The sequence below is a fragment of the Xenopus laevis genome, chromosome 1L, assembly GCF_017654675.1.
Source record: "Xenopus laevis strain J_2021 chromosome 1L, Xenopus_laevis_v10.1, whole genome shotgun sequence".
NCBI lineage: Eukaryota > Metazoa > Chordata > Amphibia > Anura > Pipidae > Xenopus > Xenopus laevis.
This window is the reverse complement of record NC_054371.1, coordinates 192,438,558-192,454,437: the sequence shown is the minus strand read 5'-3', so window position 1 is coordinate 192,454,437 and position 15,880 is coordinate 192,438,558. Positions and strand designations below refer to the sequence as shown.

Genomic DNA, 15,880 nt, shown 5'->3' with positions numbered 1-15,880 from the left:
CAAAACAGGGATTGTTTGTCCATATATTGCAATATATTTAAGCTGGCCAACTACGTCAAAGTCATGTCGCTGTCTTAAATATATTGATAATGGGTTGAGTGCAGAGGACTCTTGTATTTGACTATATGTATTTTGTGGTCACAGCCTCATTGCACCCCCGCCTAATGGTTTTAAAAAATAGTGGTGAGCACAACTTTCCCTTGTTTGTTATAGTTTATACAGGAGCAGTGACCAGCTCTATGTTGTAGCTCCCACCCTTCCCAGCTATAGTCAGGTGATCCCACTGGTGTCTAATAAAAGGGCAGCCAAGTATGGAGGTTTACTTTGAAAGCAGCAAGTTAAGTTGCAGGTAATACCTAGTCCCTTTGTAAAATGTATAATGAAGCAATAGAATTCTTAATGAATCAGATAAAATTGAGCATAGGACTGGCCAGATATGGGATGACTTTGACGTAGTTGGCCAGCTTAAATATATTGCAATATATGGACAAACAATCCCTGTTTTGTTTAAAGGGTAAGGCATTTTTTAGTAGCAGTATGCACAAAATGTCGCTGTCTTAAATATATTGATAATGGGTTGAGTGCAGAGGACTCTTGTATTTGACTATATATATATATATATATATATATATATATATATATATATGTCTATATAAATAAATAAAAACCAATTGCAAATTGTCTCAGAATATCACTCACTGTATCAAACTAAAAGTTCATTTACAGGTGCACAACCCTTTTAAGTAAAACATCACACTTGCTTTCATCCTGAATAACTATGGACCAGACTCAATTTATGAAAGAGTGAAACTAGAACTTATTCCCTCTGCAATATATGTATTTTGGTCTCCATCACTCAAACAGGACATTATTGTATTAGAGAGGGTACAGAGAAGGGCCACTAAGCTGGTAAAAGGTATGGAAAATCTTAGCTATGAGGAAAGACTGACCAAATTGGGGATGTTCACGCTGGATAAGAAACGCTTAAGGGGTGATATGATAACTATGTATAAATATATAAGGGTATCATATAATAATCTCTCTAATGCTTTATTTACCAGTGGGTCTTTCCAGCTGACACGAGGTCACCCATTCCGATTAGAAGAAACGACATTCCATCCATCAGTGAGAGCTGTGAAGATGCGGAAGTCCCTCACTGAATCTGAGAAAGTCACACTGGCTGATACATTAGACTAATATTAACATTATATTAACATTAATAAAGTGTTGACTTTGTAGTAAATGAGAAACGATATGTTTGTGAATATTAGCTCTCAGCACAAAGCTGATCCAGGGACTGCTCTGATTAAGAGATGCACTAGGTATCCACTATTTTAGGAGAACCCTCATTTGCATATGTAAATTAGGGGAAGGTGGAGGAAAGAGAACTGTGTATGCAGCACACAGCTAAAAATGACTTCCTTGTTTGTGTGATGAAAAGTCACGTCATTTTCTTGATTTGGATTCAGCCAAATGCAAATCCTGCTGAAAAAGGCTGAATTTTGTCTGAGTCCCGAAATGAATGCTGTATTCGGTTTCACCCTTAGAAATTACCATCTTGGAGTCAGGAAGGAATTTGTTCTTCCTCTGAAGCAAATTGGAGAGGCTTCAGAAGGAGTTTTTACCTTCTTCTGCATCAGCTGGCAGTTAGGCAGGTTTTATTTTCGACCAAAAATATTGAACTCAAGGGGCTTGTGTCTTTTTTTTTTAGCCTAAGTTACTATGCTACTATGTAACATCTACAATCAATGTGGTTGATGTAGAAGTACCTGCATGTCAGTGCCACAGATCTGCGTTCCAGCTCAAAACCCAGATCAGTGATTTCTGGTGCCTGCATTCTTGTAGACACCCACCTCGCTTGTTAAATACTTCAGTGCAGGGCTCTCATGCTGAGTGTATGGCAATAACAGTAAACATGCTCATTCCCAGGCCTGGAATAGAAATTGCATTTGAAATGAGTGCCATGAATCTCCATTCAATATGGCACCTGATGTACCTTAATAAGTCCAGCAGATGGCAGTATTGTGAAAGAGGAAAGATTAGAAACCATAAACACAGATGGACTAATTGTGGTTTTTAACCGGAGAGATGAGATCAGGGGAGGGGAACTGACAGTCACAAAGTGTCCCTACTGAAAACTGAACGCTTTGTGGCAATTCACGTATGTAACCAATTCTGGGAAATGAATGCCTTGTTCAGCCTCAAGTCAAACATTAGTAAGAGGGGACAGCAAAGCCCTTTAGCAAGTGAAACTACAAAACAACTACAGACAAATAAAATATCTGACTATACAATGCCTAATTCTAAGTGTTCATTTTTAGTTTTTGAATTATTTGCCTTCTTCTGACTCTTTCCAGCTCTCAAAAGGGGGTCACTGACCCCATCTAAAAAAAAACAAATGCTCTGTAAGGCTACACATTTATTGTTATTGCTATTTTTTATTGTTCAGGCCTCTCATTGTGAATCCTCTATTGCAGGAAATAAATTTATGGTGCTGATAGACTGGCGCAGGCATTTGGGTGTGTTGTAATTATATGTATAGGAGCGGAAGTCATGATATTTATACATGAGTGTGAGTGAGTCAGACACCGGTCACCCAGTATAAAGTATATGAGTTGCCAGTCCTTACACTGTGCCGGTCACACTCTTTACTGGTATTTTGCATGTGTGCGTGTGTTTATTTGTGGAATGTTCCCAGTGGTTGTTGCCTTATAATGATCAGCAGTAAAATGAATAAACACAACCACAAGGTGTTAATATTTTAAGGGCAACTATAGAGGAACAGACTCAGCGGCTGCAGGGGGGCCCAGGAGCTATAGGGGCCCTATAAGGCCCTACTTTTTATATAGTTATAATAAATATTGGTAAAACAAGTCAAACTCTCTAGACATTTTAGAGGTCTGAAAAGTAATTTGCTGTTGGGCCCAGTAATATCTAGTTATACCACTGCTAATTTGCATATGCAAATTAGGAAATGGAAGGGGAAAAAGTGGAAAAAACTGTTTTTTACTTCCTTGTTTTGTGACAGAAAGTTAAGCGATTTCCCTTCCCTAATTTGCATATGCAAATAAATTTGCATATGCAGATTATGATTCGGATTTAGTCGGCCATGCACAAGGGTTCAGCCGAATCCGAATCCTGCTGAAAAAGGCCAAATCCTGAACTGAATTACTGGATTCGGTGCACCCCTAGTAACTGTCACCACTGACTCACAATGTACTTACTGGCCCAACTCAGTGTTGGCTTTTGTCCAGCAAGTAAGGTACAAATAGGAAACATAATACTTGGGCAGGACCGATAGCCAATACAGCAAAACCTTTTACAATTTTACATTCCTGGATTTTAAGTTTTCCCCCTCATTTTACATTAAAGTTAACTTTTTAGTATATTCTAGAATGGCTAATTTTAAGCAACTTTTCAATTTGTCTTGATTTTTTCTTTTTATAGTTTTTGAATTATTTGCCATCTTCTTCTAACTCTTTCTAGGGGTCACTGATCCCATCTAAAAAAGAAATTTTTTTTGTAAGGCTACACATTTATTGTTAGTTACTTTTTATTACTCATCTTATTCAAATCAATGCATGGTTGCTAGCATAGTTTGGACCCTAGCAACCAGACTGCTGAAATTGCAAACTGGAGAGCTGCTGAATAAAAAGCTAAATAACCACAAATAAAAAAAATGAAAACCAATAGCAAATTGTCTCAGAATATCACTATGTACATCATACTAAAAGCTAATTTTAGGTGAATAACCCCTTTAAACAAACACAAAAGTCTGCCTAGAAGCTCACTCATGTAATGGAGCACATTCACAGCCTAAGATTAAATACAAAACATGTCCCTGTCATAACAAGTGCCCCATTATGTGGCGGATGCTTAAAAGCCGCTGTTGCACAATGTTTTGTTGAAATGCTCTTTCTTGGATTCTGGTTATGTGATATACACTTCAACAGTCACCGGCACCAGAAGAAAAACACAAACCACTTCCTCTAATGTTTATTCTGTAATTCATATTGGTGAGCCGGGCATTCTGCACATACTGATTCCCACACTGATGCCAATACTGATGCCCACACTGATGACCATACTGATACACATACTGATGCCCACACTGATGCCAATATTAATATACACACACTGATGCCAATACTGATGCCCACACCTATACCCACACTGATACACATACTGATGCAGGACCGCCATCAGAAATCACAGGGCCCTATACGACAGAATTTCCTGGGCCCCCTGGACTGCACCCACCGCAAGCCCCACCTACAGGTCCGCCCCCACCACACAGTAAAAAAAAACAAAGAAAATATTGGTGGCTAGGGTTCCCACATGTTAATAAAAAATAAAAAGATATTGGCGGTCAGGGCCCTCCATAAAAAAACATTTGTGGCCAGCAGGGCCCCCCCCATTAAAAAATATTGGTGGCCAGGGCCCCTTAAACGTCCATGCCTTCCCAAAGTCAGCAGCTCTCAGCTCTCCCCTGATGGCTGCCCTCTACTGATGCCAATACTTATGCCCACACGGTTGTACAGACTGATGCCAATACTGATGCCCATACTGATACCCACACTGATACACATGCCCACACGGATGTACAGACTGATGCCCACACTGATGCCAATACTGATACACACCCTGATGCCCACACTGATACACACACTGATGCCAATACTGATATACATACTGATGCCCACACTGATGCCAATATTGATACACATACTGAAGCCCATACTGATGCCAATACTGATACACACACTGATGCCAATATTGATACACATACTGATGCCCACACTGATGCCAATATTGATACACATACTGATGCCCACACTGATGCCAATACTGATACACATACTGATGCCCACACTGATGCCAATACTGATACACATACTTATGCCCACACTGATGCCAATACTGATACACATACTGATGCCCACACTGATGCCAATACTGATACACACACTGATGCCCACTGATAACATTATTTACAGTACAGTAAAGGGCACTTCTATCCGCTGCTTTATTTCTATACTCTCTATAGTGGAGTGCTGAAAGCAGGTGGAATATGCAGAGTGCCGGGATGTTTTTTGGCCAAATATAAGCCTTTCGCTGTAACAAAGTGCAGTGCGCCCTGCAAACACTCTTGTCCCACTGCCAGTTCTATTGAGCAATACAATACTGCCCAGGGGTCTGCAACTGTCATCCTGCTCTCAGCTCCAGTACTGTATATCGGCCATACACTCACACCATACATTGAATTCAGGTTTATTGGAAGCGGTTTCATATGAAAAGAATCTATTGCCCCAAAAACCAAACATGCTTGTTGCTGAATTTTGTTTAAACTCTTCTGTCTTATTAAATATGGGTCAAGATAAAACTTTTATACACAGGCAATAATATCATATAATATGAGGGTTTTATGTAAGTAGCACATGCGCTTCTGTGCCAAACAAAACCCCTGGGGCCGACCTTCACAGTCACAGACAGATTTGTAAAAAAAAAAAAAAAAAGTTGAGAGGACACAAGTAGTATGGAAGAGTCTCATCTGCATGTGCCTCATTTATATTAATAGTTCTACACACAATTGCCTCTGCTCCTTCCCCCCCCCCCCGACTACTCACTCCATTGCACTGGTACTCAGCTCTCCACAAACCAAGACTTCATCTCCCACAATACCTTGCATGCTGATGTGCAAAGAAGTAGCAACAGCAGTGTGCAGGGCATTGTGGGAACTGTGGTCTTGGCTGGAGCAGAGCCAATTTCTGAAACACTTATAGCCGTGTGCCTTAGTCCTGAACAAACTAGTGAATTATTCCAACAGTCATGTGTCTCACATGCATTTGTGTCTGCTGGCAGAGAAACCGCATATCCCTCCTGCAACTGCAAGCCCATGAGTTTAGTATATTAGGATCAGGGCCGGCCTTAGGCCTATTGGACCAATTGGGCCCAATAGGGCCCCGCACCTCTGGGGGGCCCCGCACCACAGGGCAGCACAGATAATATTTCCCTCAGCACATGATGCTGCCTGGCCTGCCCCCAACTTTGAGAGTCCAGCCCATCCCCAAATCCATAGGTCTAGCCTGCCCCCAACTCTCATAGGCCCAGCTTTCCTCCAACCTTGATAGGTCTTGCCTGCCCCCAATCCAACCAAGCCTGCTCCCAAGCTGAATCGGCCCAGCCCCAAACTAATTGGCCCAGTCCACTCTCCTATTTCCTCCCTCTCTCTCTTACCCTGTGTGCCCCTATTATGTGCCCCTATTTCATCCATCTCACTCTCTTACCTTGTCTGCCCCTTTCCTTTCTATTTTGTGCCTGTATGCCCTTATTTTCCTAAATACTTGGTGTGTCAGTAGCCAGCAACACTTTGTCTAGGGGCCCCGCCAATATGGTCCCAATTGGGCCCCACATTTGATAGGACCAGCCCTGATTAGGATCCCCTAAGATTGCTCTACACATGCCCCAGAATAACACACATATCTCCCTGCCATAAAGGGCTGGTTCACCTTAGAGATAACTTTTAGCATGATGTCAAGAGTGATATTCTGAGACCATTTTAATTTTTTATTAGTAGGTTATTTAGCTTTCCTCGTGAGGCAACTTCGGAAAACGAATTAGAACGTGATTAGCGCCGGCATTTTTTCCATTTAAAGCCGGCGCAGTCAGGGAAGGCGTTTGGGGAGATTGGTCGCCGCAAAGACGAGGCGATTAGTCGCCAGGCAAACATATCTCCCCAAAACACCCAGTGTGGACTTACCCTAAAGTGTTCATTTTGGGGGTATAGTTTTCCTTGAAGTCTTATTTGGTTTCTAAATTACAAGCAGCTTAACTTCAGCACTTTCTGATCTTTCCTTCTCTCTCTCTGACTAGACTACCTCAAAGAGCTCCCTACTGGGCATCCTCACTGCCTCTGCTCAATCAGGAGAAATCAATTAGGCATGCACTCTAGGCACAACATTGGAGACAAGAGAGCTCAGGAGGCAGAGCTTCACTAGACAAGGAAATTGCTGACTCAATGCAGAAAGAAATGTATGTTATTCTGGGGGATGTTTAGAGCATTTTTAGAGATGGGGGTGGTTTACTTATTCTTTAATAGTATCATGGTGACGGGTGAATCCCATTCATGAATATTCCTACATATACAGCGGGACACAGAGTTTTTGACTCTTGCTAGAAAAGCACCAATCAGAAGACTCAGCCAAGCATTGAACAACATCAGGTTGCAAGGTGAACAAAACCATATAATTTGGGAAAAGCCTAATGATAAAAACTAATGTGAAACTATGATGTAAAGTTCCACACCTGTAATTAAGAATGTTGCCACCCAAGGAAACTCCGTATGACAAATGCCAAGCATGCCAGTGAAGTCGACATTCACACATTACCCAATGAAGTTGGATCTCAGAGAGATTAGTCACGTAGAGTTTCAGGCAAGGACATGGGAATGGCACCAGTCTATTGTAGCTGAGAAACACCAAGAAAAACGTCTTGCTTTTTAATTTTTTCTGACATTTTACAACAACATTACATAATTTCCCTATGAATAGAAGAAGCTCGGAGGAGCCAGTTCAATGAACGCTCTCTTTCATTTGAATAGCAGAGGAAAACGCAGTTAGTGTGGATGAAACCAACCGAATTCTGGATTGCGGTCACTGTCAGAAATGGAAGGTGTAAAACATTTATTTAGCACGTATGAAATACATAGATGTGTGTGCCACAACTCGAGAGAACATACCTTCACAACAGAACATTGCATGAAACATATGGATTTGGTTACAGGTCTAATTTTAAGACTTGTCATCTAGCAGAATTAAAGAAAATCAGAACCATGCCAGAGACTTGTCCATACGGATACTTTATGGTTAGCAAAATGGGGGGGGGTTAACGCTGTTCCTCAACTTGGTATTTGCTAAGGAAGCAGAGAATTGTAGTTCAGACGCTGGGATACACCAGGCATTGCTGTGTACCTGCCAATAGCAATGCTGAAGAGGAATTCACTAATATATGTGTGTTGGTAAAGCTAGGTCTGAATTGCCCAAATTAAAAAGGGTAGTCCACCTTACAGTTAATATTTAGTATGATATAGAGAGTGATATTCTGAAAAAGACTGGAACATGAATTGGAAAGGGCCTCAATAGATAGAGGAGTAATAAAAAGTAGCAAGAACAACAGATTCTTAGCCGTACAGAGCTTGTGTTTTTTTAGATGGGGTCAGTGACCCCCATTTGAAAGCTGGAAAGAGTCAGAAGAAGGCCGCTAATAATTTAGAAACTATAAAAAATAGATAATGAAGACCAATTGAGAAGTTGCTAAGAATTGGACATTCTATAACATACCAAAAGTTAAAGGTGAGTGGGAAATACTTGCCTCTTAAAGGAGGCAAGTATTTCCCACTAAGGCTGATGCACTGAACACAGCTCTTTAAAGCCACAGCTTCCACAGGAGAAAAAATAAAGTCTCCAGTGCTAATTCATGTGTCCTGTAAACCAGAAGCTGTGCTGCTACACACGGTCACTTATAATACAAACACCACCTGCCTAGTCTGTTAGCTGTACCGTTACTGTAATTGTCTCTTTAATGAACAGCCATATGATTCAGATTGTTTTAACTACAAGTCCCGAAAGCCCACGGCTTTCATAAAATCTAGAGGGCTGTTGGTTGCCTGATTGTTATGAAACGTGGGGAAAACCCCCCACAAAAGGTGCAGATTTAAAGGGGATCGGTCAAAGGAAATAACTTCTACTATATAGACAACATTTATCTGGGAAACCTCTATACACTTCTTGGTTTTTGTTTCCGAACAGTTGTGTTGTCTAATAACGCCTACTTTCTGGATGACAGGCAGCAGTTTCCTCCCTATTGGTTATGTGCCCAGCTTGTCTAATAAAGCAACACCCACTTTCAGGCAGCAATTTCTTCCCTATTGGTTATGTGCCCAACTGTCAAATAAAAAGCCACACCCACATCCTGGCTGACAGGCAACATATCCAATAATAACCTAACTAGAATGAGAGAAAAAAAAAAAAAAAAAGACAGCAGTGCACAAAGCAGCAAAGATATGTGCACTCCATGTTGTTGCCTATGAAGTGTCACGTTTCCAGTGATGATCACATATTAAAGGGGAACTATTGCAAAAATGAAAATTTAATATAAGCTTCCTCATACTGAAGTAAGAAATTTTCTAAATACAATTATATAGTTTGCATTGTTTCTGAAATATTCAAGTTTATCTTCACTGTTCCTCTTCGCATGTTTCTCTTTATTCTGTCTTAATGCAGGAGTTGGGCGTCAGATAATCATTGACCGTTAGATCCAATATATCTTATAGCCTATAAGATGTATTAGAGCTCACTATTAAAATCACCAGCCATGTCTCTCTACATGCAGGATTTGTGCAAAAGGCAGTTATTTTGTTAGATTTTGTTTGTACTGGAATCAATTATTGAGTGAGCTCTAATTCATCTGCTAGGAAAGGAGCCCCCCTATAAGATATAATGGATCTAACTGTCAATGAATATCTGACATCCAACTGCTGCATAAAGACAGAATGAAGAGAAACAGATGCTGAAAGAGGGATAGTGAAGATAAACTGCCTTTATTACAGAAACAATGCAGAATTATTTAATTGATTGTATTTAGAAAGTTTCTTACTTCAATATGAGGAAGCTTATATTAAATTTATTTTTTTGCGATAGTTCCCCCTTTAAGTGCATAATGTCTAAACGGAGGCGGAAAGGAACACAGGACTAGTTCCAGAAAACCCTTGCCTGTGTTAAAAATGGGGCAGCATCAAAGTGTAAGGCTGGGCTGTTCCTGCATACAAGCACAGGCCGAAAAATTGCCCTCCACTCGCATCTGTTCTCTCCATGGTCTGCACCCAGAGGCAGATACATTGGAGTGGATTTTGGCAAGAAAATGCATTTTACCACCGAAATCCACACCCTGTGCCTGCAGTCAGAGGCACTGCACTGGTCTTAGTGCTGACACATGAGAGGGCGGATGCCAGCCAATCGGCTGCTTCTCAACCCCTGCGTTTATTTAGATAATCAGCCCCATATAGCATAAGCCTTATGGTTAATTTAGAAAGGTACTACCGTATATACTCAAGTATAAGCCGACCCGAGTATAAACCGAGGTACCTAATTTTACCTACGAAATGAGAGAAACTTATTGACTTGGGTATAAGCCGAGGGTGAGAAATGCAGCAGTTTTAAGCTGAAAGAGCAAGTGAATGCTCAAAAACAGTAAAAATGTGCATTGTTTTATGCCAAAAAGCTAAGGTAAGCACTGTGGGATATAGCAGGGAAAGTTGTCAGCAGTACAATTAAAGATATTATATCAATGTTTCACAAGTAGAATCCTAGAACCCAGCGACAGGATGCTGGGACTTCTGTTTCAGCTAGGGTTGCCAACTTTTAATAAACTTTACACTGGCCGGTGGAGGGAGTGGGAACAAAGGGGTGGGCTATGACGTCAAAGGGGGTGGAGCGTGATGACAAAAGGGGTGGAGCCACGGTAAGCAATTGGATGGGGGGGGGAATCGTGACGTCAAAGGGGGGAGCCATGGCGCGCAAAGTCAGCGAAAAGGCAGGTTTTTATCAGACCGGTGCATTAAATTTACCTGCAGCTACATTTCCGGTAAATTTGCAATACCAGCCCCGGCAGGTGTTTTACCGGCTAAGCCGGTAAAATACCGGCTGGGTGGCAACCCTAGTTTCAGTAAATGTTGACATGCAGTAGGTTGGCTTTTATAGAAGCCTGTTGTGTGAGAGTGGGGTGCAGGGCTTACCTGGGAGTGCGTGTGGGTCTAATAGAGTGGAAAACAAGCATGTGCTGGTTGGTGATGTCACGTAATGCACAGCCAGTGACATCACTTGCAACGCGCCATGGAGAACGCGGCGATCAGGGGCACGGGACTCCGGTCAGAAGCGCAGCCATTCTCGTCGATCAGCTAGGTATATATTTATACTGACTCGAGTATAAGCCGATGTAGACTTTTTCAGCACATTTTAGGTGCTGAAAACTTCTTATACGCTAGTATATACGGAATCTTGTCATTGCCTAAAGCATACTAGATGTTACTTCCCCTTTAAATATCTTCGCCAAGCACCGGCTTTGATGTTGGGCAACAGGAAAACAGGCCAGAGCGGACCTCTCGTGACCAATTGCACTAAAGTTCTGGTTTACCAAAAAAATAAATAAAAATTCAAACTTTCAAATGCTGGAGGCAAAGTTTATTAGAGATACCAAATATTTTTGGCAAACATTCCAATAATCACATCTGTAAACATAATGCTTCCCTTTTTCATTGGCATCGCTTACTGAAGGAGGACAAAAATATCCGATAATGTCAAGATAATTAATCATATACATCTGTTCCCACATGGAAAAAAAAAAAAAAACAAAATAAAAGTTTCAACGTAAACGGGTACATTGCCTGATATGCAAGTTTGTGCTCTCGAATGATCACAGTATTTGTAAAGTTAAATAGATCTGTAATTTAGTCTAGCCCCTGGCTCCCAGGAGGAAAAGGAAATTAAATATACATGTAGGTAAATAGCTTCTTTGCATATCTTTTTTTCTTCAAAAAAATACTTTATATCAGTATATAAATAGGTCACCTATACGGTTACAATTCTTACCTTTTTTTGTCCAAAAATTATATTGGTTAAACACCTTCACGAGTAGCATCCCCCTTGGAAATGAGGAGGCTTATCAAAGTGTCAGTTTCCCTCAGTTTCCCATGTTAACATTGCTGACACTTTTGAAATGGAAATGCTTTAGTCCCACCCCCCCAAAAAAAGTAGTAAATTCATAGGAAAACAAAAAAACAAAAACTACAATAACACTTGTCAGCTGTTGAACCTGAGCATTAGGCCTATTAAATAGCAGCATTGTGATTTAGTCATGCATGCTCACACCCACTCACGCATCCAAGCTCACTGTCAGACGCTGATAGGCCATAGTGTGCTTCCCAATAATAAAGAAACGGGGGAAGCAGAGTAGCCATATTGCTACCCGAGTAAAGACAAGCAAACACCTTAAGGCATCCATTGCAGTGGGGGGGGGGGTACAATCTGCAAAGTTCAAGTTAAAGACAGACGGTATTTAGGTCATCCGTACCTTAACTTTCCAAACCCCTTTTTTTGTTTGTTTTTTTTTAAATACATTTTGTGCAAAAATTTTTTTTTTTTAAACCTTCCACCTTTCCGGGCAAAAGATTTGCATTAAGAGACAGACATTTATCCAAAAAGCACATTGTTTCGAATGAGCAGTTTATCATCAATGGTAAGCACTGCAAAATTCAGTAGCTACATTGATCTCCGCAGATAAATGCAAGTCCAAAGAACAAGGATGAGAAAGCAGCTTTTAAATAAGCAGGGGGAACAGGAAAGAGGAGGGGGAGGGGAAAAAAAAGTCAGCTAATACTGAAACTCCTGAAAAGTTTCTTAATTCTAGCGTAACACATCTGGAATTTCTTTTCAATAAATAATGTTATTTATTCACATCTTGATTAAGCCGAGCTTTTAGTGCCAGGACTGGGCCTGTTGTTGGTCAAACTCTCCTATGAGTCTTTTAATGTGAGCGAGCTTGTTGTGCAGATATTCACATCTGTACTTCTCTTCATAATAGTTGGGGCTCGTCTGCAAAGCAAGAGACAAGGTGTTAAAGTTCAAACGTGAAGCTGGCATGCACACACAAGGAATGAAACAGTTCATTGCAATGCTGACCTCTTTTATCTTTCGATATTCCTGAAGAACCTCTTCATGTACTGTCTGCAAAGAAAACACAGAAACCACTTTAATGAGGGACAGTGAAGAGATATGCAACAAAATGAGACATGGTTTTAAAGGTACAGAGATTGAATGATATTGTGTTCAGGTTCAATGAAAGCTTCAGAGAGCTAACAATCTATTATCAGGTAAGTTGTGGTCAAATGGTAGGCTCAGACCAAATTTCTATGAAATGAATTACAGTGCAGTGAGGTTTTGGATTAGAAGGGCAGCATACCCCCTGGTTCAACATGAGTTGGAAGATTATAGTTTGTGCCAAAAATGTTTTGCCTAGTGCTTGTCACTTTTTTATATCTGAATTAAACAGGGAAACTGAAGCTACTCCATGTTTTGCGCCTGCAAGAGAGGCAATTATGCTACCAGTGTCCAGACACGCTGAATACTGGACTCCTGCCAACAAAACAGTTACAGCAAAGTAGGTAAAAACCGAGAGGGAGAGAATCAGAAAAGCAAGAATCAGAAAAGCAAGATGGTCTAATGGAGCCAAGAAGGACATACAAATAATAATAAATGGATGATTGTAACTTGCTCTACTGTCCTAAGCAATTTGGAGATGCAATGCCAGAGCCCACTTTCCCAACACCTATACCAACCTGTCTGCCAAGGAGCCGATTGTAACTGGAAGTATGAACAATAAGTATGACACTGCTTTGTATATGATCAGGACTTGGCACAGAGGAGAGTAGGTCTACAAACACACTGCAGACTGTGTGGAACGAACATTTATACAGCACCGCAAATGTATGCAGCACTTTAGAAGGTGTAAACACAAACAAGGGTACCACTATTAAATTATACAGTAATAAATAAATCTATGCTTTTGAAAAGTAAACCAAAGTTAAAGCAACTTTGCAATATACATTAATTAAAAAAAATATGCAAACTTGTCATCATTTTTAATGCTTTGGAACTAGGGATGCACCGAATCCAGGATTCGGTTCTGCATTCGGCCTTTCAGCAGGATTCGGCCGAATCCTTGTGCCTGGCCTAACCCAATCCGAATCCTAATTTGCATATGTAAACTAGGGGCGGGGAGGGAAATCATGTGACTTGTCAAAAAGATTTTTTTCCCCACTTTTTCCTTCTCTGCCCCTAATTTGTATATGCAAATTAGGATTCAGATTTGGTTCAGTATTCAGCCAAATCTTTCAGCAAGGATTCGGTCAAATCCCAAATAGTGGATTCAGTGCATCCCTATTTGGAACAGTTCCCTAAGCCTAGCAGCTAGCCCCTGCTGATCGGACTACTTTGCTGAGCTAAGGAAAGGAACATCATACTGCAATGCATTGTGGGTTATGTAGTTCCTGCATGCTGTCTGTAAGCTGTGGAGAATTTGTTACAATTTATAACATCAGTGTTTAGCCCCTGTGTCCCTGCCAGGATTTCAAATGCTGCAGAACGTGAAGAACTGTTAGGGTAGTGGCAGACAGGGAGGATAGTCTTCTATTCTCCTCAAATGCCTTCCCACCGGCGATTCGTATTGTTGCCGGCGGGAAGGCATTTGAGGAGAATAGTCGCCCGAAGACGAGATTTGTCGCTGGGTGACCATACATTCCATCAGAAGTCGCCCGAAGTTGCCTCACGAGGAAACCGGGAGACTTCAGAAAGCCGAAGCGATTCCTATGCCATTGCGCCGGTGATTTGTATACTTGCTGGCAGGAAGGCATTTCAGGGAGATTAGTCGTCCGAAGAAGAGAATATTTGTCGCTGGGCAACTAAACTCCTCCGAATCTTCATGTGTGCCACCACCCTAAAACAGCTGGATTTCAGCATAGAAAATGGCATTTATTCATACTTTTTGAAGAAACCGGTAACTGTGATGGGTGTATTAGGGGTTTGTGTGTTATGTGGGCCTCTATTAAATTTTGGTTTGGAAGCTGGAGTTCCCCTTTAAGTGCTCAAGTGTTTCAATACACAATTGGGATAATGTCAATGTCGCAACTAGGTTACAATCAATGTTTTGGCATCTCACAACTTTCAATATACCGTTGAAAGCACTAGAGTATTCATTTGAATGGAAACAAGATTCTATAAAGATGAATATCAATACAAAATAACTACATAAAAAGCAGCTTGGCCCTTCTTTCATCCTTCAAGTAAAACATAGAAGCACATACCTTATATTCTTTAGAACCAGGAGACAGACTCTTCCGCTGTGTGTCGAGTTGCATAAATTTCCTAGTGACATTTTCAACTCTGGCATGCAAACTACGATACTCGTCATATTCTGAATTGAAGTCATCTTTGTAAGTTTGTCTCTGCTCACTAGACACAATGACAGTGTATTTGCTGCAGAAGGAGAGATTCGACAATTTAGACACTTGAAAAATAATGTTACTATTTTACGAATACACACACATAAGCAAGGGCAATAGAAATGGTTTGAAATTAGGGGAATAAACAGGGAGCAGCTATAAAATAGTACTTTACATATGAAGACTCCGCATTTCAGCTTGCATCTAACTTCATCTAATGGCATATGCAGAGTTTGCTTTGCTGCTGGAGAAACACCATTTACATTGCCTGCCAATGTACATAAGCTTTGCAAAAATCCATCACAGCCTGGTAACAGTCAGGTTTTTCTTAGTAGAAGAAATAAGTTAGAAGCAAAGCTACACATGCCATCAGCCTAAATGGGGTGGGTCACCTTTAAGATGACTTTTAGTATGTTATAGTATGACCTATTCTAAGCAACTTGGTCTTCGTTATTTACATTTTAGAGTTTTTTAAATTATTCGACTTCTGACTCTTTCCAGCTTTCAAATGGGGGTCATTGACCCAGTGTAAAAAACAAATGCTCTGTATGGCTACACATTAATTGTTATCGCTACTTTCTATTACTCATCTTTCTATTCAGGCCCTCTTCTATTAATATTGCAGACTCTTATTCAAATCAATGCATGGTTGCTAGGGTAATTTGGACCATAGCAACCAGGCTGTTGAAACTAAATAACCCAAAGGCCACAAATGAAAACCAATTGCAAATCTCAGAATATTACTCTCTACATCATACTAAAAGTTAACTCAACGGTGAATAATCCCTTTTAAAGGAGAAGGAAAGCTACCAAAGCAGTTTATTGCCA

General features: G+C 40.7%; 1 protein-coding gene across 1 annotated transcript in view; it reads right to left on the bottom strand.

Moving 5' to 3' along the window:
- Nucleotides 1-11,222: 11,222 nt before the first annotated feature.
- Nucleotides 11,223-15,880, bottom strand: part of ell2.L (elongation factor, RNA polymerase II 2 L homeolog) — a 30,857-nt gene continuing 26,199 nt past the window's right edge. Inside the window, exons 10-12 of the mRNA XM_018264560.2 lie at nt 14,915-15,086; nt 12,735-12,779; nt 11,223-12,647 (exon numbers count right to left, since the gene is read on the bottom strand). Coding sequence (XP_018120049.1) covers nt 12,531-12,647; nt 12,735-12,779; nt 14,915-15,086 — 334 coding nt within the window. The 3' untranslated portion in view covers nt 11,223-12,530. The remainder of the gene's footprint in view (nt 12,648-12,734; nt 12,780-14,914; nt 15,087-15,880) is intronic.